Raw genomic sequence first — 24,394 nt, forward strand, 5'->3', positions numbered from 1 at the left:
TTTTTTTTTCTTTTTTTTTTTTTTCTTTTCTTAAGAAAGGAAGTTGAGAAAGCTTGGAGGACCCAGTGGTTTCAGCTTGCCACCCAGCTTATTCCAGTCCTCTGCCAGGAAGAAAAGCCCTGTCTATTTCCTGTGCAGACCAGGCAGAGCTGTCTGGACTGGCCCAGGTGATCCAGGGCCTGAGTGAGAGTCAGGCACAGGTTAGGGGCCACCATTTCCAAGTGACCTCAGACCAACTATCTCAACACATACATTCTCTGATGTCCATGTGTATTTGTGCTTGTGGGTGTGAGCCTAGGCGTGTGTGCATACGTCTGATGGTCCTAAAAGAGCAGAAGCCACCCAACTTGGTTTGAGGTGGTCCAGCCAGACCCCAGGAGCATCCCCATGGCTGCTGACACCATGGAAAAGGGGGCCACCCACTAGATGCTCATCCAAGTCCTGCCCCTCACAGATCCCTCTGTCCACACTATGTGGACCAACAAGTAGATGGATAGATGGATAGACAGACAGCAGCTCTTTCCTTCCTTCCTTCCTTCCTTCCTTCCTTCCTTCCTTCCTTCCTTCCTTCCTCCCTCCCTCCCTCCCTCCCTCCTTCCCTTCCCTCCCTCCCTCCCTTCTTTCCTTCCTTCCTTTCTTCTTCAGTCCACTCCTTTCTCTTGGGATCCGATGTTGGGGTTCAAGCTCCCTATGGTGGTCATTAAGGCCCCTACACGGATCCTGCCGAGATTTGTAGAAATGATATTTAATACTTCTGGAATGATTAGGAATCTGAGAACAGATTGTGGGTGGCTACGCTGGACTCCAGGATGTAAGAGCCTGACACTGCTTCCCTGCATGGGGTCTAGCCCTGCGGAGAAGGGGCAGGCAACTTGAGTCCTGACCGAAGGGTAGGCAGGCAGAGGCAGGCAGACCAGACAGCAGCTGTAGCTTCGAGAATGGCACAGCAGTAGGCCCATGACGAGGCTGGCTTCAGTCAAGGGAGGATTGGAAGGCTGAGACGCTTGGCTAGGTGAGCAGGCAGGTGGGCCAAGAAGCAAAGGACATGGAGCCTACGAAAGGCCAGGGCAGCCAGGCCGCCTGCAAGGGTGCCCATAGCTGCTGTCGCTGCAGCCACTGCTCTGTAGGCTGTAGTGGTCATCGGCATCACTGCTGCTGCCAGCACTGTCCAGCTCCCCAGGGCCAAACTCCATGCCCTCTATATCCACCTCTGGGAGAACAGAGAGAGGATGGGTCAGGACAGCCTCTTCCTAGGAAGCCAGCCTGAGGCTCCCAAGTTAGAGCCCACAGTTCCCTTCTATGGAAATGGAGCCTGGGTTGGGGAGATAAGAGCGGTCCTTTGGGCCCTGAGGTGGAAGATGCGAGGATGCTTCCAGACAAAGTCTGGGATGCTGCCCAGTGGTGAGTCATCCTCTGTCTTCACATAGCCCTGACATGGCCTCTGTGCCTCATTGTCTTCATCCCATCCCTTCTCTGTGCCAGGTTGTGGGATTACTGCAGTACCACCAGCAGTTAGCTCAGGTGGCATGGACACCTTGTCACCACTAGCACCATTCCACTTTAGGTACTTCCTTGTTCCCCTAGAACATTGTGGATACCTGCAGCCAGAGGCCAGGATTGGGCTGCCCAGCTCCTACCTTGCTTGCCTGGGCACTCACCTTGCTCTGAGTCATCTGTGGACACAGCAGAGCCAGTGCTGTCTGTGCGCACACGCTCTACACTCTGCACTGATAGCTGCTCCAAACGTCTCTTTAGGAAGCGATGTTCCCGCTGAAGCTGTTCCTTGATGCTCAGTGCCCTGCGGTCCTGCTCCTCCAGTTTCTGGGGATAGAGGATAGTCTGTGAGCCCATAGCCAAAAAAGGAGTAAGCACCCTGCACAGAAGCTGCACAGGCAGGATCCTTACATAGAATATGACCTGCTAGGCAAAGCCATAGGGTGCCCAGCCAAAGGCTTAATATGCCTCTCCTCACCCCAGCAAGGTGACCAGTTACACAGCTTGGTCTTCCACGCTCAGCCTCATGACTTGCTGTACAATGCCCAGTGCTGCTAGCCAGCCTCAGGAAGTGGAATTGCATGGGCTTTCAAGCCCCGAAACAGCATCATCCAAACTTTGGCAGGCGCCTCCCTCCAACCCTACTATGAGAGCTCCACCTGCCCTCAGACTGGGCTTTCTCTAAGACTACCTGCCGCATCTGAGAATGGAACACCAGCAAGGCCTGGTGTATCCTGTAAGGCAGACCTTCCTGCCTTCCTAAACTCTTCCTGTGTGGGGCCACCTGATACACTGTTGTTCTATTAAGACCCCAGGGCCTTGGATATAACCCTTTCAAGGCTACTACCACCCAACCTGCAAGTCCACACTCAAATGTCCATATTTAGTGTCCCAAGAGCACTAAATAAGCAGATTTCAGTCTGAAGGCCTTGAGGAATTGCCTCAGGTAATATCTCCCTCAGTGTAACCCCATAACAACACCCAAGAAAAACCTCTACACCCCCCCTTTCTTTTTAAACGTTACCTGCTCGCAGTCAGACTGTCTATGAAGACATGCAATGACCCCTTTTTCCTCCCTCAACTCTGCCTCTTCTTCTAACAGCTGAACTTCCATAGCCCAGTGTTAATAGATCTGCAACAGTCTGGAGTCTAGACTGTCCAGCCAATTACACCATCCCCCTGCCAATCACCCCTCAACAAAACCCAACATAATTCACATAACTTCCACCCCACCAATCAGCTCCCATTGGGCCTCCCCATAAGCTCCTGACACGTACCTGCTAGGTGGCTCCACCACCCACCTCCAGGTCCTCTGAACCAATGCTGCCCAAGGGTGGGGATGGCTGGGGGGCATCAGGGTAGCTGAGGAGACTTACCTTGATGTGCATCTTAGCACGCTTCAGAAGGCTCAGAGTAGTGTGACGTGTGCTGTCAGGGCCCAGGGGTACCAGCTGCTTGAGCTGCTCCAAGTAGAGCCTGAGTTTAGCTCGTCTGAAAGAGCCAGAGATAGACTATCAAGCTAGGCAGCAAATCCCACAGAACTAGGCTCATGTGTCTGGTGCAAGGTGGGAAGTGGCCAGCCAGACCCTCCATGGGCCTCTGCGCTGCTGTAGGCTTGCCTTTGGGCCTGGGGATTTACCTCAAGGCTGAAGTAGTTAGATCCCTCTCCAGGAATTCCCTCCTGACCTAGATAATATTTCCCCTCCGGAGCAGCCTGCCACAGATACCTTTATGGATATGGTTGTCCACAGATCCCTCAGGGCCTAAGAGCCCAGGGAACAAATACTGTATCACCTATTTTGCACTATATAGTGTGCTCTTGTCATCACAAAAACATGAGTTGATAAGGCTAAAGGGGTGCTGAGGACCAGCTCTCTCTGCCGAGTCTGTGATCTCGTTAGAAATTGCATTAGTTTAGGTTTTTCTTCCTGTATCCATTTGTGTGAATCTATTTTTTTTTTTCACAAAACTGGAACCACATTCCTAGTACTTGTTCATATGGCTGCAAAGCTTTCCTGCCTGGCCTAAAGGGGTAACTAAGTTCACCTCCAGAGGCTATCTCTGACATCACCATGAATAGCAGGCACTGCTGCTGTGTCTGCATAGTTCACCTGACCAGTGTCTGCAGGAAACCAGTGCTCTTCCCAAGTAATGCCCGAGCATGGAGCTAGCCAGGCCCTATAGAAAGCCAAGGTGGTTTCTAAGTCAGTATGGCTTGCTTTGGGCAGATTCTTAAAAGTGTAACTGGCAAGTCAGAGACAGAGATTTTTGGTTTTTTGGTTTTGGGTTTTTTTGTTTTTTGGGTTTTGTTTTGTTTTGTTTTTTGAGGATTTAGCCTGCTGCCCAACTGTCCTCTCATGGTCAGTGCCCACACACACTCCTTTAACAGTGTTTTATTTTTTAATTTGCCTGTTTGTTTTGTAAAAACAGAGAAAAAGGAGGTGTAGAGTTGGGTGGGTAGGGAGGTGGGGAAGATCTGGGAGGGGACCAAGACTAGAATATACTGGATGAAAAACACCAATTTTTAATTAAAAACAAAGAGTGCCATCATGCTGAAAGTTTCTGTCTGTTCCCTAGTCACAGAGCCCAAGCATACCCACAGATTCCATCAGTCCTAAAGAGACTCTGGAAAGACAGCAGGCAGAAACAGCCAGTCACACACACAGAGGGTAGGCCATCATGCTTTTCCATCTGTACCCAGTGCTGACAAAGCACTTTCTCACCTAGCATCCTGGCCCAGCATCCTGAGTGAGGCCTAAAGATCCTTTTGGTGAACTGGAGTTAGACCTTTGGAAGAACATCTTAGACACAGGACTGGGGCTGGGCTTAGCCAGGTGGCAGGGTGTAAGTGAGAGTTGTGTAAGCCCTAGACTCTGTTGCAAGGCTAGAGGATCTTCAATCTCACCATAGAGAGGCTCCTGGCTCCATGCTACTGCCTGCATGGTTACCCTCCCAGAGTCCAGATCTCAGCGTCGTTGCTTCCAGCACAGTGAGCATCCAACCCTAGGAACTGAAGGGACTAGAGAACAGAGCTGGGCTAGAGAGCAGAGGTGGAGCCTCCCCGAGATAGATTCCATTGTCTGAGGCCAGCACTGGGATATGGCAGGTGTAGGACAGGACCACAAACCCTTCTCACCAGGTGTACTTGTTAAACAGCAATTCCTATAACCACTTAATCATGTCAGCAGCTATGGCTTTCTGCAAATTGGCAGAAAGTGCAAATTGACAAGAAACAAAGTATTCCCAAGTTCCCTGTTTTAGAGATGACCACACTGTTGTTTCAGTGTCTCTGCCTTTCCAGTTCATGAGTGTTAAGTGGAAACATTAGGATACAGGACCACATATGTGACAAGTGACCCACTTTTGTTTAAAAAAATAAAAAGAGCAGACGCACACAAGAGACTCCACAGAACACAATGAAGCACAGGAAGCATGCATCTCCAGGGATGCGGCTGGCAACCTTTATTTCTTTAGCTTTGTGCTTGTCTGTATTTTCCACGTTTTCTATGCTTTTAAAAGCCTCACATTTACTTTTACAATCAGAGAAAGACACATTTGTACAAGAAAGAAACACAGCTGAAAGACAAGTAACAGTAGGAACACACTTGCAGTACATATAAAAGACAAAACAGTTAGTATTAGTGATATCTTGAGCTCATACACATCAAAAATAAAGAACACTGCCTCCGTATAACAATGAGCAGAGTTGCAAAAGACAGAAGGGCAAATCTAACATGGAAACAGACTCCATCCCACAAGTAATCAGGCAATGAAAACGCAAACAAATGAGCCAATGCTCACTTTCTCCTCTGTTCCAAATGGAATGTAAAGAGGTGGCTGGAAGTGGCTTAGTGCCACCTGTCCTGTGGGAGAAGCACCGCCTCTTTGGCCCAGACTGCTTGACAGTACTTCTAGTCTACTTCTAGAATCTGGGTTCCATAGAACCATCCCCAGGCATCTCAATACTCAGATCAAAGGGAACGGGGATCCGATGGTTGTGGGCCTCTATAGGCTCCGAGGCCAGGGAGGCTACCGGTACAGGGACACAGGTCTGGAGTACTTACATGGGATTGGGTGAAGATTCCAAGTAGGGAGAGTGGGTAACAAAGGCCCCTTATCATCTCAGAGGCCTCCAGGTAACCAAAGATAAGGTCTCTGGGTGGGGTGCAGGAAGCACATGAGCAATATTAGAAAAAGGTTTTCTTCAAGAGACAAGGAAAAGTCACCTGACCATACACAAGCAATGTAAAACTAATATGTCAACCCAAGCATAGAAGAGTGCACACTCTGGGCTGAGCCTGTGGCTAGTGAGGGGATGTGGGGAAGGTGGATTATGAGCATCATAGTCATAGAGTCTAAGTTGCTCTGGGATCTCACTATATCCTCCCTAAAGTCACTATAGCAACACCAGACTCAAGACATTCATGGCTGACCCTATGCATCTGACATGTCAAACCCCTGTGCTTCTAAAGGAAGAAGAACTTAGCCTGGAATTCCTGCATTTCTATCAGCAACAGCCCCATTTCTCCTCACAGCTCAGCCATTTGACATTGCAACACCTACTGTCTCACCAAAAACCCCTACTCCTCAAAAGAAGGCCCAAGAGCTGGGGGTGGGAGCTTGGCTCCAAGCCAGGGTCCCCTAGCACATGTGGGCTCCAGTCCTGGCTGGATGGCAGAGATAGGTTCCAGGCCAGGTTACCGAAGCTAAGGCAGTGGCAAAACCCACCGAAGTCCGTGGGATGGGGAAAGGGAATCCCCATCCTTTTCTATTTATTAGCATCTTCTAGGTGTTGCTGACAAACATGTCTTTTGTGTGGATCCACATGGCTGCATCAGGCACTTGTGGGCAGCCATACACGAGCATGCCAAGGGTACTATGGCAGGCCTGAAAAACCATCTCTGTGCCTGGGTTAGGGTGAGGGGCCTAGCTGTGGGCTTAGATCTGAACTCTGATGTTCCAGGAATGCTAGGGGCCAGAAAGAACACTTGCAGCTCTCATCAATACTAAAGACCAAAACTTAGAGCTGAGTCTAGGAGGGCTTCCAGGCCCTGAGGTCAGCAGCTAGTGCCACCATGGCAAATCTACCAGAAATACTGATCTACAGGGGTAGTGGGTAGGGTGGGTGGGTACTGTTCAAAGCTCCGAATGGGGAAGTCCCACAGGCCCACCTGAGTCTCTCTGACAGACACTTCCAGTGAAGGCAGCATCCAGGGTATGCCTCTTACGGCCTTCTGGGCAGCTAGCCAGGTGTTTCCTTCCTTCCTCAGGACAACACACAGCCCTTCCTTCAGCCAGCATCCAGGAACACCTGGCATCGATCTATAGCCAGCTGTGACTGATGTCCTTACCAGGGCCCAAGCCCCAGACATTTGGACTTCTCAGAGCTGTCTACATCTATGGCCCAGTCAGCTAGGTAGAAAGACCCTACCCTGAAAGACCCTGACACCCTGGGTGTCAGAGAGGCCCAGGATGCCCAGAAAATCCTACCCCGTCTTAAATTAATAGCCTCTATAAGACCCAGTCTAACTATAGGCTTATGAAGAATGGCAAAGACCAAGACTAAGGTCAACAGATGTCTGCAGAGGTCAGAGGTCAGCCCTTATCCTCCCTAGAGGTTGCTTCCTACCCACTCTTGCCTCCATGGCACTCCTCATCTGTCTTCACTATCAGGTGTCCTCCCAAACACTGCTTCCAGGAAGTCTGTCCTCACACAGGCCAGGACATTGTTCCTGAGTCTGGACAAGGTGGGTTCATCTCTTCTGTCCTAGGAGCAACCCCAAGCCTGCCTCACTCTGGCTTCCATCCCTGTGGCCTGGCCCCTTGGGAACCCCCCAAACACACAAGCCACTGCAGGAAGTGCATCTCCTCTGGGAACATGGTGTTCTGTCCCTGCCCAGCCACCCGCCCCAACTAGAGTCCTGAATCCCGGGAGAGCGGAAGTTGGCGCTGCACTGGGCGCAGACATGGGGGAGGGGGGAGGGGAAAAGGAAAGAACTGGCTGGGCTCCAGGCCTTTCCAGTGTACCCAGGAGGGATCATCTAGGAAGCAGAGTTAGGTACTCCACCCCCCACCCCAAACACCAAGAAGGCAAGACAGAACTTGTCCATTTTATTGATAAAAGCAGAGGTCAGGAGAGAGGTATTGCCTGCTGTCCCTCAGGGGCTTTCCCTGGTTCTGGCATGGGGTCTACTGCTCATGGGGCTGCCTGGCCTAAAATACCTCTGCTTCCACTTAGGCTGCTGCTGGCAGCCACAAGGATCTCCTTCACCTCCCAACTCCCAGGGTTTAGCCACACCTTGTCACCACTGACAGAGGGAAGAGGCAAATGACAAAGTGAAGTAGCCTTATGGGCCACCAGCCATACCAGGAGCTGACAAGAGCCAGGGTGCAGGGACAAAGCCTGGGCCTGCTCTCCTCCAGTGATGCTCCAGTCATGTAGAGCATCATAGCTCCTTAGAAAACAGACCCCAAAAGGCAGAGGGAAGGGGGAAAAGGAATGAATCCCCTACCAAGGCCATGATACTGAGAGCTGAAGCAAAGTTTCCAAAGGGGCTTAGGCATGCCCAATCACACCATGTCTTCTTCCAGGGAGCCAACTCAGACTGCTACCAGTACAAGGAGCTCCAAGTCCTTGGTACCTATCCAGTTCTGACCCCAAGCTAAACACCAAAGAATATGGCCTGAGCCCAGCCCTTGCCTGCCAATCCAAAACTGCCTGAGAACAGACCCTAGTCCCCTCTAGAACTGGCCTTTCCAGAGCCTAGAGCATAGTCTGGCAACCCCGACAGGTCAGGTCAGCAAAAGTACCCCTTCGATGTGGGAGGTTGAGGAGGCAGTCACATCAAGTAGCTCATATGGGAATGGGGGTACCACTTACCTGTGCTTTTCTAGTTCGTTGTGTGAAGACCTGTTTAGAGAGATAGAAAGAGAGGGCTCACTCCAAGGCCCAACAACAGGAGCACAAATAACAGTGGCTCTTTGTAGAGAGCTAAGAGCCTTCACACAGTGGCTAGGAGGATCTAGGTCCAGGATATTTCTGGATGCTGAGAGCTAGGGCAGGTATACAGCTGCCTATCAAAGGCTAGGGTAACCTCACATGGGATGGGGGACAAGGCACAGAAATACAAGCAGATCTAAGGGTCTGATGGCCACACAGGCCTATGGTGGCTCTGGTTGGCAGGGATACCCAGATGCCCAGCCACCTTCATCTGCTCCCCTTTATCTGAGGCCAGCTGTGTCCTTATAAGTAATACAAGCCACACACAGAGAACCAATGGCAGGTCTGAGCATGCGACATGAAGGTCAGACCCTCAGAAGACAAGATGATCCTGTCCTCCTGTGGCCACTCTGCCTTACAGATAGAAATACCCAGGACAAAGTCTTTAAAGCCAAGTCAACTTATGGGGGCATCTGTGAGAAATGCATGCTTTCTGGGCCTGTAGGTACATAGCAGGACATAGAAGATGGCCAATCCCCCTTCTCTCAGGAACTGCATTATATAGAATATGTAACCCTGAGACCAACTTTACCTTCCCTGGGAACAGTGACCCCATGGGCTGCTTGAACCTCACTGGCCAAGCCCATTCACCCAGACCACAGGTTCTGAACACTCAGGTTTCCAAGTGACTCTCAATCTAAGGGAATGTCACAGACCAACACAGGCTTCTAGGTCCCCGGACTGCTGCACTTAAGAGCAGAAAGATCAGGACACACCCAGACCAAGGCCCTCCCTGTGCTCTGCTGTTGCCCACCTGTCCTTTCCTCTGCTGCTCTAAGAGCCTGGATCTGGGATCTTTTACCAAAAAATGTGTACACTCTGCCTGGCCCATCATTCTTTGACACCATCAGGGTACTAGCTCACCTATGTTCCCTCTGGCCCTGGATTCCTCAACTCTTCCAAAACCTGCTGCTAGTCACTCAGGCTGGGCCAGAGCCTCAGAATCCCTCCACAGGCCAACCAGAGCCAAGAAGGCAGTGCAGAAACCCCTTGATGTCCTCTGGAGAACCTGTCTTTCAGTTCTCTAAATGGCAGCCTGACTGGGTCTACAGGTCTGCTAGTTTATGTAGCAGGCTAGGGTCAGCAGGAACCTTAAGTATTGAGGAGTCCCCTCACCTCCTGCACCAGAGGATACTACTTGTCTTGCCAGCTCCCAATCCCTGGACTACAGGGCCACTCTAGCAGCATGTGTGTTGGCCTTTCTTGGAACTCTTTCGGAGTCCAGAGATCCCGTGGGGGGAGGGGGGGTATTGTGCCTGAGGAGAGGCCATCGTTGTGTCAGATGCTGCCTGGGCACCACCTTGATCTGACCCTTCTGCTTATATTCTCAAAGTACTTGACCCTAAAGGCACCCTCCCATGGAGTCACTGCCATTAGAGACCTAGCCATCACTCACCCTAGCCTGCTATACCAGGGCCTGTCCTTCATTTTGCCAGGACACAGAAGGTTCAGAACTGCCCTGCCACATCTGAAATCCCAGCTTCTCAACTGAGCTGGCTGAGAATAGCCTCTGAGCAGTGACTGGGGAGGGGAGGGCTGTGTCTGCCACCCTAAGGCTTCAGGTCTTGAAGGAGTACACTCTGTCCAAGGAAGCTTCAGGGGAGGTGCACCCAAGTCCAGTCAGAGAGGCCCTTTGCATCCCCTGCCCCTTGCACCCAGTTCTCCCCATCCCAGAAGAAGATGGAAGGCTAGGACCTCATCCAGGAACAGGGTGGTTAAGCAGCCCTACCCAAGTAACTGAATCTGTCTATGCCTTGGCTTCCTCGGTTGTAAAATGGAGGTCAAAATAAGGCTTCATTTACAAGGCTGGGTCAGATTCTTACTTGTGTATATGGCAGAAGCATTCAAGGGCCTCAGCTCAGGAATGCTACCATTCCTATCAGCTGTGGGTACTCCATGCCACAGGAAGCTGAGCTCCCAAACCTGGGGTTTAGGGCAGACAGAAGCCGGGTCCAGGCCATCTCACTGTGGAAGCTTGGGGCAGTGAGGCCTCCAACACACTTAAGTCCTTCTGCAAACTGTTCAAAGCAAGAGACCAGGGGCTGGGACTCAGGCCGTTGGTAATTCAACCTGTTCTTTGCCAGGCCTAGGACACCACAGAAATGGGTCCTTGTGCCAGCCTCTCTGTTTCCCAAGAACAGACAGGCCACAGGAATGAGCCGCACCCTCTGCCAAGGGGCCCTGAAGCCCCCAGCCTGCTAAGGAAGCTCTCAGACTGACCACACAGGAGTAGCTGGGCCAAAGTTAGCCCCTAGACAGTGTCAGGTGTGCCCTGGATCCCACTGCAGCCAGGAAGGTGGAACCTTTAGCAGTCCTAGCCATACCTAAACCTCAGCTTCAGGGCTTCCTCCAAACACAAGGCCAAGGCAAACAGTGTAGTTGAGCCCTGGAACTTTTGAGAGAAATAGCTCCCTGCAGCTCTTCGCGACAAAGCCAGCCCTATGCTTGTGGTTGGAGTTTCCTTGTCAATAAGCTGCGCAGGACGCTTAAGTAGCCAGAGAGAGGTCTCTGTCCAGGCTCCTGGGGATAAGGTGCTGGGTCTAAGAGCAAAGCCAGCTCCGAGAAGTGCAAGGGAGGGAGGAGTCCCCAATTAGGCCCAAACTAGGGAGTAGCGGTCGGCACCAACTGACAACTCCTCTCCGGTCTGGAAAAGTCCAGAACGGCCCTCGGCGAGCGCGGCCGCTGTACGCGTGGCACTGTTTACGGCGGCGGGGAGGCGCGGCCGCGGGAAGATGGCGACGCGCGGGCGGGGCCGGCACCTCCTCCAGGCCGGCCGCCCGGGTGCGCGCAGGACTGTACTGGGGACGCAGAGAGGACGGGGACACTCGGGTGGGGCCGACCCGAGCTGGCTTGGCACAGCGCGCGGGGGTGGGAGGTGGGGGTTGGGGGCGGTACCTGTTGTTCGGGGCCTTGCGCACCAGGCCGGCCGTCTTTGTTTTCTTCCTTGCGAAGTCGCCGTCGAAGGGCAGCACGGAGGCGTAGCCGTGCTCGGCCTCTGCGGGACAGACGGTGCGGTCAGCGGCCCCCTGCGCCCGCCCGCCGCCCGCCCACCCTGGCACAAAGGGGCGCGGGCTACCTCGGTCCCTACGCTCCAGGTACTCGGCCGCCTCCAACAGCAGCAGCAGAGAGTTCAGCTCCATCCTGCCGCCCGCGCACGGGACGGCGGCGGCGGCGGCTGCCCGGCGCGCTCCTGCCGGCTCTGCTCGCCGCACGCCCCGCGCCTGGCGGCACACCAGCCCGACTCGCGGACTCCAGCGCTGGGCCGCCACCCTCTGCCTCAGGCCCTCAAATTGACACATAAGTCGAGCAGCAGTCGACGCAGCCAATAGGTGTGGGCGCTCCGGCTTAGGGGGCGGGTTCTTGTCTAGCCTTGCCCAATAGGGACTGGCCGAACGCCTCGGGCAGAGCTGAGAATGTTGACAGATGCGAAGCTTGGCTAGGATAGGCTGGCTCCAGTAGTAACAATTTAGAAGCCCAAGCTTAGCAACAGCACGTGGTGGCCCAGCCCCAGTGCTCGCTGACTGGCGGCCATCGTGCATGTTAAGTAGGCATTGCACGCCGATTGGGCCAGAACGGTCTATGTAAATTGAGTCCGCGGACCAATGGCCAGTGACAGGGCGTGGGGCCAATGAGGACGCCCGGGCAGGACCGGTTGCCGAGAGGAAGCACTGTGTGGTGGGACTGCTGCCCGGCCTACGCGGGGGCCAGGAGGACGTGGACCGTGTCTCGGGAGACACCAGGCAGGATGCGCTGCGGACACGCGCCCTGGCGCTTTGTCGTGCCCATGCATGTCGTGCGCAACGACCTGTTGCCCGGAGTCAGTTGGTACCATAGTCTCGGTGGAGGACCAGGCTTGGGGCCTGATAGGGGCGGGCGCTGGGATCTCGCTAAAGAACAGCAAAGGACACCTGTCTCTGGCAGGAATATTGGCTTCAGGGAAGGCTAAAACTTGGAGACAGGGACGCAGACCATTGGAATCTAAAAGCCTCTCAGATGTCAGACCCAAAGTAGGCAGGATCAGCCATCAGGAGTAAAAAGGAAGGCCACCAGGGTTAAGGGAGAGGCACCAAGAGCTACTGACACTACTGAGCAAGAGGGATCCGTGAGTGTCTGTTTGCGGTGCTTGGTCTGAGGGTAGAGCCGTGCCAAGAGCCAGGCTATGGTGACAAGAGGGTGAACTCTTCAGCAAACTCCTGGCCCTAATGACCCGAGGCCCTCATGCTGGCCTATAGATGCATGGGGGACAGACAGCTCAAGATGCCCTAACACCATCCTCTGTATCCATCCTCTCCCACCCCTTGATCCTCTCTCTGTTATTAGGTTGAGGACAAAATAGCAGGCTGGAGAGTTCTGTGGGAAATAAGGTGGCTAGATAGCAGCTCTTAAAATGGAAGGAAGGTACTGTAGCAAACAACAAAGATTATTAGCATTGAATTTACTTTAGGACCAAGGTGGATGCATTGTGCACACTTCCTTGTGGCTCTCCATATGCCCAATATGCAGATAAGGAAACTTGCAGTGTCCCCTTGAAATAGAAAGATGGAGATTACTGCTCCCACACCCAGAGCTGTTAACAATCTGGGAATGTGGAAACCAGAACCACCTCCCTCCCAGCCTGGGTGTGAGCCACAGATGTCTGACCTGTGGGGCAGGATTAAGAATAACAGGTGCTCTGATGGCGCCCTGAAAAAAACAAAAGAGGAACCTCATGCGGTCATAAACAGTCCTGTATAGACACTGAAAGAACTCCTTAGTATTGGTTGAAGTGCCTCTCTGACCAAGCCCACAATCACTCCAGGGCCAGGGCTGTCCAGAGCTGTAAAGGAGAAGGGTGTCCATCTTTCTGGAGCATTGAGGCCCATGCTCAATGCTGAGCTTTGGGCCCCTGAGCTTAGCATGCGGGCCCAGCATTTTGAAGGGTGCACCTTTGCTTTGGCAGGCTGGTGAGTTGCCTCTAAGTGCTAAGGCAAGCCTGACCTCCCCAGCCTGCTCCCTCCTCCTACTGGGATGGGATGCTGTGGTGTGTTGAAGTGGAGCACAAGAATAGCCTCCTAGCCTTGGAAATTTTTAATCTCAACTGGGGACACTAGCTCCCACCAGCTGCATCCAAGACAAAGCACTTTCCTGTGCCAGAAGTGCTCTCCCTCTCCAAGAGCATGTGAACGCTGGGAGGAGTGGGTAGTGGTGACCTGATAGGTAAAAGTCAGCTCTAGAGAAGTCCCAGGGGCAGGACAGCAAGCCTGCTGCTCAAGGAGGCTGCAGAATGAGCTGGCTTCCCAGGGGAGATCTGGAAGCCTCTGCTCAGAACAGGAAGTGGCTTGCAAGTACAAAGGGCAAGTTTGTCCCCTTTAGACCAGAGGGGTCTCTCCACCCATGGCCTTCAGATGGGGCAGGGGCACCAGCAGTGCCTGTGTGCATCTGTGTCCCAAAGTTCCCAAGATCTGGGGAAAGGAGGCATCAGGCTGGCCAACCAAGACCACCTTCCTCATCAAAGGTCACTGTGACATGCCAGGCCCATCCAGAGAAAGCTAGTGCCTTGTATAGACAGAGCCCAGACTTTCCCAATTGGAAACTGTGGAGTCCAAGGTGGTAAGAAGGAAGACACCTCCATCTTGCCACTGCATTGGCCCAAGTCCTCAGTGCCATCTTCCCTCACAAATGGTAAATTCAGCATGACCCAGGAGAAAGGACATAGAGCCTCCCCGAGTTTGGGTAGATGACCAGGGATAACAGGTCTTTGATCTGCCTGGCCTTTCCCTAACTGGCCTTCCTACCTCTGTTTCTCTGACTAGGAATGAGGCTCTAGCACCCATTTCTGGGACATTTGGAGAATTGACCAAAGAGCTTTGGGTCCAGTATGAGAAAGGGCCGCTTTACCACCACCACCACCACCACCACCACCACCACCACCACCACACACACACACACACACACACACACACACACACACACACACAAACACAGTGATGAGAAACTACTAGAAGGCTGCTCTTAGGTCTTTTCCCACTTACTCAGTCCTGGCTTCCTTTCTCTGGGACCAGGATCAGCAGTTTTACAGTAGACAGTACCCTTATACTTTCCTGTCCAGGTATGGCAACATTTCCCAGGCTTCTTAGGACCAGGGCGTGTGCCACACAGCCAGAGTAGAAATGTTGGTGAGGCCTACTCCCCCCTCCCCCTCCCCCTCTGATTACCTGACCTTGACCCTGCTTCCTCTCCTTGCACCTTTGGCCACTTCGGTCATTGTAGTAGACACCCAGAGCCATCAGGCCACAACCCTAGCATCCTTGTTTGCTTATGTCCTTGTCCACTTGTCAGAATCCTGCAGTCACACCTGACTCTCCTCACAACCTCAGTAGGTGGCTCCTCCAGGAGAGGTCTGGATCTGTAGGATGGCAGGCTCAGCATGGAAAGTCACAGTGAGCTCAGTCCTCCAGAAGCCTCTACTACCTGCACACACAGGCCCGTTGTGTGCCTACAGCAGGGAAGACTATATAGAGGTTCCGTTTGAGTCCCTCCCTGAGAGCCATTCTGGAGTCTTGTATGGCTATGACGGGTAGGCTCTCTAAGCCTCAGTTTCCCTAACTATAAAACAAGAATGACAACCCCTAGCTTTCGTAGGGGTTTAGTGACACACTGATGGGTGTATGACAAACCCTAGGTAGTGGCAGCGCCTGGGTAACAGAAGGATTATGTACAGCACTCCTAGGAAGCACTGCAAAGCCCTGGCCACGCCCATGATGAAATGGAGCCCATAGGGGCAGGCTTACCCAGCCACAACCGGTCAGAATCTGGGGTGGAGCTGAGGCTGCCAGGCTGGCCAGTCACAAGCACCAGGCCTGGTCTCCAAGCACTTGGAGGCCTTCCAGAAAGTTTGACATACAAGAAAACACTGTGTTCAGAATACAAAAGGAAAACAAGAAAAACCAAAATATATCAAGATGTAATCAACTGTCTATAGAAACTAATATAATGTCAATATTATTTTTAAATTTAAAAATAAATCAGTTCATTGTATCTGTGAATGATTTGTGGAGTGGAGGGTCTGTCCCTGGACACATATCACTGTGGGGTCCTCCTTCTTGGAGGTCAGACATGAACCAGAGGGGCTGTGCTCTGCTCTGTGTGTGCGACGGATGGGAGTCAGCACTGCTATCAAACAAGGCTTCCTGTGTGCCTGGGAGGAATCACAGGCTTTGGAGGAAGAGATGGCATGAATAGGGACTTGGGGTCCTTATTACCTCCTCCAGCTTCCTCTGCACATCCTAACAGCACCTGGCCCATAGAGGCCATAGAACCTCTTAATCAAGGGTGCAGTTAGCTCCTCCCAAACCCTACCTGTGAAAAGTACCCAGTTCTAGCCTGGACTCTTCCTCCTGGCCTCCCAGAGCTTCCAGGACATGTCTTCCTTGCTCTCTGCTATTACTGTGCCAGCTATAGACCCCTCTGGGCCCTGCACCCATCTTCAGGATCTTGAAAACTACGCATGGCTACTAGATCTATCCGTGTTGGGATTCTGTCTGGAATTAGGGTGCCAGTTACAGACTCCTGCATGGGAACACACACACACACACACACACACACACACACACACACACACACACACCCCTGAAGAGGCATGAACTGCCCCCTGGTGGCAACTAGGGGCTGAACTAGAATTCTGGCTGGTCAAGGACAGAGAAAGGAGAGGAAAATCAGACTTCAAATTCATGCTTCACGTGGCCGCAAGAGCCATCCTAACCACAGGACACCAAAAGTCCTTCAGAGTCCCATGTCCTGCCACATGCCCCAGGGTCACTATATGTCTGACTTATGGCTACTTTTTCTCCACTCAGCCTAGAACTCAGCTGAGAATGCAGTGGAAATACCATGCTGCCTTCCATCCAGGGCTACCCTGGGCTCCTTGCTGCCTTCCATCCAGGGCTACCCTGGGCTCCTTGGAGTAGGCAGATAGGGATGGAAGACAAGTTAGTTATTCAAATGAGCTTCAAGCAAGGGGCCTATGCATCAAAGCAACCTCTAAAATCTCACGTGCACAGGTGGAACTCCCTATAAGCATTTCAGTGGGCACTGAGTAGTCCCCTATGGAGGTGACAAAGTGGGACTCTACAGTGATTTAAATGAGACTGTCCCCTACAGTCTCAGATGTGTGAACACTTGGTCCCTAGATGGTGGCATTGTGTGGGAAGGTCTTGTGTGTAGCCTTGTATGTTACTGAGGTGGGCTTTGGAAGTTTATAGTCTTGACTCATGTCCAATTCTCTCTCTCTCTCTCTCTCTCTCTCTCTCTCTCTCTCTCTCTCTCTCTCTCTCTCTCCTTCATACTGTGATAAAGGATGTACGCCTTTGGAGTTCTGTCCTGACACCATGCCTGTCATTTCCGCCATTCTTCCACACCATGATGGATTCATTCCTCTGGAACCCTTAAGCCCAAATCAACTGTCTTCTGTAATCTGACTCGGTCATGGTGTTTTATCATAGCAACAGAAAAGTAGCTAATACACCAGACATGAACCTAGAGGTGGTTTCCTCTTCCTTCTCCCCATGCTATCACCCAAGACCAGGCATAGCAACCTGTGCTCTAGACCCATCCTCAGCTTGCCAGGTTCTCCTAGGCAGAGCTGTAGGCAGTGTGATCCCTGAGTTCCTGTGGGCTCCTGCATGCCACTGCAATCTGAGGTAGGAATTTTGGAGATGGCTGAGGGTCCCTTCCCAGGGCTATGAGAGTAGCCGGAGACCAGTGAGAACCCTGCTGCCAGCTGCCAAATGTAGTGAGGTTGTCATAAGCTGGCACAACCCCCAAATTCCAAGGATGGATACCAGCACAACTTGCTCGGATCGGTTCTCGAGTTTTTCACTTCACTGGCCACTTCTGCGTCTACCTCTTGATGGATTCTCCTTGAGGCCCGCAGCTCAAGCTCAGCTGCTGTGTGACCTTCATGAGCTTCAGTTTCCCTATCCATGACAGGGGATCCTGCTCTCTTGAAGGATGGCCGTGGAGAGTATCAAGGGCATATAAAACCCTGGGACAACAGTGATGGTGATAGCAGGGAAACTAAGCTCAGGAAGGGCAGCCTGAAGGAGGTCCTGAGGCTAGCTCAAGAGAGCTGATTCCATACCTAGATCTCTGAGCAGGCTCCGTGTCTCTAGATTTCCTAGATGCAAACCATAACTATAGATGTGGCTTCTAGAGCCTTCTTTTGTGTGTGTGTGTGTGTGTGTGTGTGTTGTTGTTGTTGTTGTTATTATTGTTGTTTTTGAGACAGGGTTTTAATGTGTAGCCCTGACTATTCTATTCTGGAACTTGCTCTGTAGACCAAGTTGGCCTTGAATTCACAGTGATCCTCCTACCTCTGGATTAAAGGCACACACTACCACCATTGCCTGGCTTCCAGAGCCTTCTTGAAGTGTCTTAATCCTGGCATGGATCTTGGTGTTGGGATAGCGCCATAGAAGAGTAGAGTGACCAGATATCAAAGTTTATCATAGAAGGGCCAAAATTCCTTCATCATAGATGAATGGGACAGTTGATCATCTTCACTGAAAGGCATCTATGGCCCCAGGCCTTATAAGAAAACAGATCATGGAGCAGTGCCCCTTACTCAACTCACAAAGGTAGGTCAAAGCTGCCTCAGAAGGCTACTCATGAGCAGATCACATGGGCAAAGTACACACACACACACACACACACTGTTCTGACATTCGCTCCCTTCTCCCTCTGACACGGCAGAAGAGAAGGACACCACATTTCATGTCTGGAAAATAAATGCCTGTAAAGATAGAGATGAGCACTATGGTATATTCCATGTGGGCTCCTGCAGGGCCCAACTTCCTGGTCGGTAGCAGCAGAAAGCCTTCTCCAAAAGCTCAAAAGGTCACTGTGGTACAGCTTTCTAGCCAGTGACACAGACACAGGATGGAGACAAGTTAGGAAAAAGTAATTTTTCTGCATTCTGCCCAGGTTGGCAGAATGATGGAGTCTAACCTTGGGAAGTGAGAGTCACCAACCTAGCTGGACTCTCCTTTCTAATACTCCCTGGGCTTGTTCAACTCAGAGGGAACCTCACTTTAAAACATCAACCAAAAAAAAAAAAAAGGTATGATAGTCATTGCTGTCTGTCACAGTCTCTCTTCTCTATCCATTGTCACCAGTGGGGAGTGGCCAGAGGCACCTGCTGAGCCCCTCCTCCTAGCACAGGCATCTTAGCTGCAACAGCTGGGAGTCAGACACCTGACAGCAGCTAGGGAACCAGACATCATTCCAAGATGGAGGATAGGTTTACAGGGGCTGAGAATAGCCAACCCCTCACGAGTGTTGACAGGAGGACAAGTTCTGCTGTCCAATGGTCCCTAAGGCACAGATGCCTCAGTCTTCCAGAAGAAAAGCCACATCAGCACCAACACCATCACCTACACAACAAAGTCAAGGACTCGGTGTTCATAGAAGACGCCAGAGCGTGTGCAATCCTTAAATAGATTTATGGAAATGGTTTTGAATTACAGCATTTAGAAAATAAAAATCATCTCAATACATAATATTCCCTCTGTTATACACTCTCCCCACCTCCCCCACACAGAAGCCATTTTTGTGCATTTTGTGTCTTCCACTGCTGAGCAGCGGTTGGATTTTATCCTATAAAAGAAGCAGTAGGTGTGTCATCTCTCTAAAAATAAAACTGTAATCATCATTGCAACGTGAAGCCTGAGATTGAAGCCTGAGGAGGTGTCTGTGCATCTCAGCCTGTCTAGGCCGCACTGAGGTCTGAGGAAGTGGGTTAGAGTCCCAGCGGGTGCAGTGGAAGAAGGGAATAGTAGCTAAGCTGCCTGATGGGTCCAGGCCAAACACCTGAGAGCTCAGCCTACAATATCAGTGAGTGGTCAGCCCCTGCTCCACCAGCAAGTGGCAATGGCGTAGATGCCAAGAGCATGCTTACTTCCCCTGGAGACCACTATGTCTGCTTCCTACATTCCCCCCTTCAAAAGGAAATGAGATGTATGTTGTTGAGGAGGTTCTGAGGCGGGGAGGTTCCTCATCTAGGGGATGAGGAGTGTGGTGAACAGGCAGGGAGTTCTGCTATGATGTTGAGGCCCAACACCCCCTGGCTTCTGTTTCCAGATTCTTGGCTACAGAAGAGAACACACAGAATTGGCCCTCTCCTGCCTTGCTATGCACAGCTGGAGCAAAATGCTGTAGATGGGCAAGAGAAGAAAGTTCAACCCTGCCTAACCAAGTAACTAGACCTGGAAGCAGCAACTGGGCATCCCTGGGTCCCTCCTCTGAATAAAGCTGACCTCTCATTGGCCCATGCCAGGACTGGTGTCTCCACAGTGGAGAGGCAAAGGAGAGTAGTAGACAGAGACTCTGGGCCTTCTGGAACCTGGTCAGGCCTGCAGCAGCTGTGGCATGATGAGATGAAATGAGGCCCTCCTGCAGCACAGCCTGGACAGGGCACACAGCAGGCACAGCACCTCCTTCCCGGAGACCCTGGATAGGACTCTAGACAGCCTGCTCAGCTGGGACATGCCAGGCACAGCATCACATGCCCGTCTTGTCACTGTAGAAGGGTGTGACGTGGAACATGTAGCAGTGTGTACACACACGGACGGGCTTCACCTGTCCGTAGCGCGGAAGCGGCGCCGAGTGGGATGAGCAGCGGGAACAGAAGATCTGGAAGCCAAGGAGGGATAGATAGAGGGCAGTGAGCAGACAGGGCCTCTGTCAGCCCCTTCACACAGCTCTCCCACCCAAAACAGGCAGGAAAATTACGGGCACGAGTCTGCCTGGCCCAGACCTTGCAGTCTATGGAATTGGAGTTTTCAGGAAACGCTGGGTGGAGCTTGCCCAGTAGATCAGGCTTCTTGAAAGTAAGTAGGCCCTCCACCATAGCTACTGCAGACTCCTTCTCAAACCCCTGCCCTTTCCTGTTCTCACCTTGGAGAGACCAGGATTGTACCTTAGGAATAGCCTAAGACGTGGAGTCAGAGTGGAGCTCAGAACCTAGACCCAGGCTCTAACGCAAGGACCGCAAAAACATGACTGAGTTCCCAGGACATCAGCTCTTAACTTCTAAACCCTGTTGCTGTACTTGGGGACAGTCCCCATATAACTCCAGAGATGCAGAGGGCCAGAAGGGCCCCACCTACCTTACCACAGCTGCGACAGTGGTGCTTCCTGCGGATGACGGTGAAGGGAGCTTTACAGGAGGTGCAGAAGCCACAGGCCTCATCTGGCACCCACTCAGGAGGGTCTGTCACAACAAGAGCAGCGAATAGCAGACATGGAGAACAGTCTGAGCTGGGGGTAGGGAGGGGGTGAGGCCTGGCTGGTGGATAAACACCTCTCATCCTACTCTTCTGGTCTCGTTCTAGGCTTGTCAGTCACACCAGTGTCTAGTGACAAGGTTGGTAGACAGAGGCACACCCCAGTTGCAGACCTGAGACCAGGTCGTCTGGACTCAGGATGTATGGCAGAATCAATCAGTATTTCCTAAGACCTTGCCGTCTCTGGTCACTCTGTCTAGCCGTCTAGTGAGACACTAATCAAGATCCCATGGATGCACCGCAGTATTCCCAAACAGGCCAGGATTCCCTTCCTTTGCTATCCAAGGGGCCCAGCTTCCAGCCCACTCTGGACAGCCTCCATGTGATCTCTCTGAAGCCCCCTCCTCACAAGGAAGGCTTCTGCATCCCTCAAAAACCCCATTAATGTCCCAGAGTGTCCTAAGGCTGCTATGTGAGACTCTTTCAGTGCAGGTGACATACTAGGGTATTGGATATTGGCCAGATCAGTCACTTGTAACCACAGTCAGTCCTTGCTCCCCTTCCTAGAGCTTGGACCTACTAGGCTGAGCTGCTAATCGCCAGGCTCAAGGCTTGACAGCAGTAAAGGGGCTGTGCATACCTAGTACTAAGGAGGAGGTAGAGTGGGCAGCCTTTGCCTATGGAAAGCTGTGCCTCCAGATGGCCTGGATGTGCAGATGAAATGCACAGAGTGGCTCCTTCTGCTCAGCAGACAGCATGCCAGCTTCACACCACAGCTTCGCACATACCTTCAAAGTCCCCATCTCGGGTCTTGGCTGCCAGTTCTGAGGATGACACAGTCTCCTGGCACAGTGCACAGTCCTCCAAGGCTGCACTCCGCAGGGTCTGAGTTACTGAAAAAGAGAGGGGAACCACTGGGGTGTGGTAGGCAATGCAGTAGATGCAACTGATTGTCCTTAGCAAGCACTTGGGTGTCCCCCGATTTTCCAGCTCCCTACAAGCCCCCCAGTCATCTCTCAGCACACAGAACAAGTCACCTCAGTAGGTAAGATGCCAATGCTGGCAAGGTTCTCCCTATCAAAGACTTCATTCTTTGTATAGTGTGGTGGACCCTGGGGGCACTTGGTAGTTCCTCTTAATGACCATCTAGCCCTGAGGCCCCTGCACTGACTGGTAAAATTTCCTAGCCTATGGTTCCCAAAGCAGGGATTTAAAGCCCTGGCACCTGAGAGCCCTGCCCAGAATATAGCCAACATGCCTGTCCTCATCTCCAACTTGACTCATGGTTTCCAGAGGCAGCCCTGCCTGGATTGCCAGTCAGAGTCTGGCCAGGCGGCAGAGCTGGATAATTCAGAAGTTACTCCTCACCAACAAGGATATTCCCTGTTAGGCCAGACTTCCAGGACTAGCTGGGCTATTCCATACACCCAGATACCTCACAGGCAGAAGCTCTTGTGTGAAGATATAGCTCTCTCCCCAAACAAGTACTTCAAACTAGCACCAGGGGTCAGAGACGGTGTCTAGGTGCGATTTCCTACCAGGGACCCTATAGGGACAGAGGGTAAACACCTTCCTTGCCAAATATCTATTTACCTGTTTGTGTATAAGGTATGCAGGCACGTGAAAGCATGTACATGTATGTGTAAATATGAGAGCAAATGTGTGCCTTCAATGAGCTGAATGTATATGAATATGAGGCAGCTGAGAGAGTGGGTGTAGCTACCCTCTCCTAGAGAGATGGGGCCATTCCCCTCTTTTTCACTTGCACTGGGCTGGGCTCTGAATATTTTGACAGGTAACTATAACTAACTCATCTAGTCATCTGTTCTAGTCTAAGATGGAAAGCAAGCTCCCAACCTCTGTCTGAAGTAAAATGTTGGATGGCCTATGCAAGAACCAGGCCAGAGACCTACCTGCAAAGTGGCATGGAGAGCCACTTTCCCAGGCTATACTCATCTCCCCAAATCAACAACCCGGCACGTTTGGTTCGGCAAACCAAACTGGGGTGTGTGGTTGCCTTGGTGTGGTTTTTCTATACATGGTGGCTGGCATGAGCCCCAGAGTCTGCCCTGCAAGTCTACTCACCCTTCTTTAGCTTCTCTTTGTCATCTGTTTCTGGCTTGGTGGCCATGACCTCAAACAGTGTTTTGAGAATACTTCTCAGGTCGCTAGCATAGTTCGTCTGTAGCTGGTCTGCTACACCTGATAGAAAAGTGGCAGGAAGACAGGAGACTGGGGTGAGCCAACCACACTGAGAGACCACACTGTCACATGCTGTGTAGGATCAGCCAGCGTTCATGGATCAGCAAATGCCAACCCTCGGGGAGGGGACTCTTTGACATAAGTATAAACTTGGGGATCAAGAGATAGGAAAGGATGAAAGCTTCTTACCTAACCCTACCCTTGTTGCTCCCTGATATATAACTTATTCAGGGTTCACAGCCACAACTAAACTGTGGTGATTACCAAGAGAGACTCACAGAGGCCCCCATAACACTGTGCCACGGCAGTACCGGTTAACATCATAGAAACAAGGAAATCCAGATATGTCCACATTCTTCCAGTACCCCATACTACACTGGCTTGAGTAACTTTTGACTTCAGGGTCACAAAGCAGACTCTGCATAGCCATGAATCCCAGTGTGAACCCCATTCCGAGGTGGTGTCCAGGGCCTGGCTGTTTTGCTCACCTGCCCATTACTCCAGCCCACCACTCCCAGTCACCCCTAGAGGAAACCCCTTCCTCCCTGCAGGACAGAGCTAGCCCCACCCTAGACTTGCTCTTCAGACCACACTGCGCTCCACTTCAGCCAGAGAAAGCTGGGACAGTCCCACTGTTCTTTCTCTCCCAAGGCACACACACTGCTTGTCCTCCATGTCCTAGGTCTAGATCACGCACCTGAAATGCAGACAAACAGGCGGTGGATCAGGTCATGGCTGCCATGGAACCTGGACCGGATCTTCTCTCTGGTGGCCATGGGGGTGACAGGCATGGCAGCAGTGGCCACATCCAACCTGGTGTTGTCTAAGGAGCAGGAACCAACCGTGGAGCTGATGCAGAGAGGAGAGGCAGGGTGGGTGAGTAGGGGTAACCACTAGGAACCTGTCTCACTTAGGGTTTCCATGGCAATGATAAACATCATGACTAAAAGCAACTCGGGGAAGAAAGGGTTTATTTCAGATTACAACTCTCAAGACTCTCCATCCCAGCAGGAAGCCAGGACAGGAACGCAAGGCAGGAACCTAGAGCCAAGGTCTGAATCAGAGGCCATGGAGGAACACTGCTTGCTTTTTGTAGCCTTCTCAGCCTCCTTTCTTATGCAATCCAGGCCCACCTGTCCAGGACTGGCAACACTCAGTGTTCTTGGCCTTTCCACATCAATTACTAGTTAATAAAATGCCCCACATACTTGCTGACAGGCCAGGTTTACAGATGTGTTTTCTCAATTAAGATTTCCTCTTCCCAAACATCTAGGCTAGGTTTGGGTCAAATTGACAAAAACCAAGTAACAGAGGGCCTCTGAGGCCTGAGGGCAATGGGTCAGGGCAAGTCGGTCCACAAGTTCTCCTCCAAGGAGCTGAGTTGCCTGGATATGCTGTTTCCCATCACGTAAATACATCAGTGTGTCCATTTTAAAAA

The 24,394-nt window shown here is 51.9% G+C and overlaps 2 protein-coding genes across 8 annotated transcripts in view; both read right to left on the reverse strand.

The window, feature by feature from the left end:
- Positions 1-640: 640 nt before the first annotated feature.
- Positions 641-11,771, reverse strand: Mxd4 (Max dimerization protein 4). The gene is made up of 6 exons (NM_010753.2): positions 11,571-11,771; positions 11,390-11,489; positions 8,375-8,404; positions 2,871-2,985; positions 1,659-1,821; positions 641-1,210 (listed from the first exon to the last, which is right to left on the reverse strand). The coding sequence occupies exons 1-6, from the start codon at positions 11,632-11,634 to the stop codon at positions 1,053-1,055; spliced, it is 630 nt and encodes a 209-aa protein (NP_034883.2). The 5' UTR covers positions 11,635-11,771; the 3' UTR covers positions 641-1,052.
- Positions 11,772-18,953: 7,182 nt separating this feature from the next.
- Zfyve28 (zinc finger, FYVE domain containing 28) overlaps positions 18,954-24,394 on the reverse strand; it is a 93,476-nt gene continuing 88,035 nt past the window's right edge. For 4 of the 7 annotated variants that reach the window (XM_006503886.2, XM_011240724.1, XM_006503887.1 and 1 more), the window contains 5 exons: positions 23,654-23,805; positions 22,840-22,956; positions 21,543-21,647; positions 20,638-20,741; positions 18,954-20,161 (listed from right to left, as the gene is read on the reverse strand). In XM_006503886.2, coding sequence (XP_006503949.1) covers positions 20,030-20,161; positions 20,638-20,741; positions 21,543-21,647; positions 22,840-22,956; positions 23,654-23,805 — 610 coding nt within the window. In that variant the 3' untranslated portion in view covers positions 18,954-20,029. Of the gene's footprint in view, positions 20,162-20,637; positions 20,742-21,542; positions 21,648-22,839; positions 22,957-23,653; positions 23,806-24,394 lie in introns of those variants that run through there. The other 3 variants (NM_001015039.1, XR_003955626.1, XR_001784671.1) reach the window with 3 other exon arrangements.

The sequence above is a fragment of the Mus musculus genome, chromosome 5 (assembly GCF_000001635.26).
Source record: "Mus musculus strain C57BL/6J chromosome 5, GRCm38.p6 C57BL/6J".
Taxonomy (NCBI): domain Eukaryota; kingdom Metazoa; phylum Chordata; class Mammalia; order Rodentia; family Muridae; genus Mus; species Mus musculus.

Coding starts and splice junctions, on each gene's coding strand:
- Mxd4 (NM_010753.2), bottom strand. CDS start 11,634: ATGGAGCTGAACTCTCTGCTGCTGCTGTTGGAGGCGGCCGAGTACCTG. Junction 11,490..11,570: donor CCTGGAGCGTAGGGACCGAG/GTAGCCCGCGCC, acceptor TCTGTCCCGCAG/AGGCCGAGCACGGCTACGCC. Junction 1,211..1,658: donor CACAGATGACTCAGAGCAAG/GTGAGTGCCCAG, acceptor CTGTTCTCCCAG/AGGTGGATATAGAGGGCATG.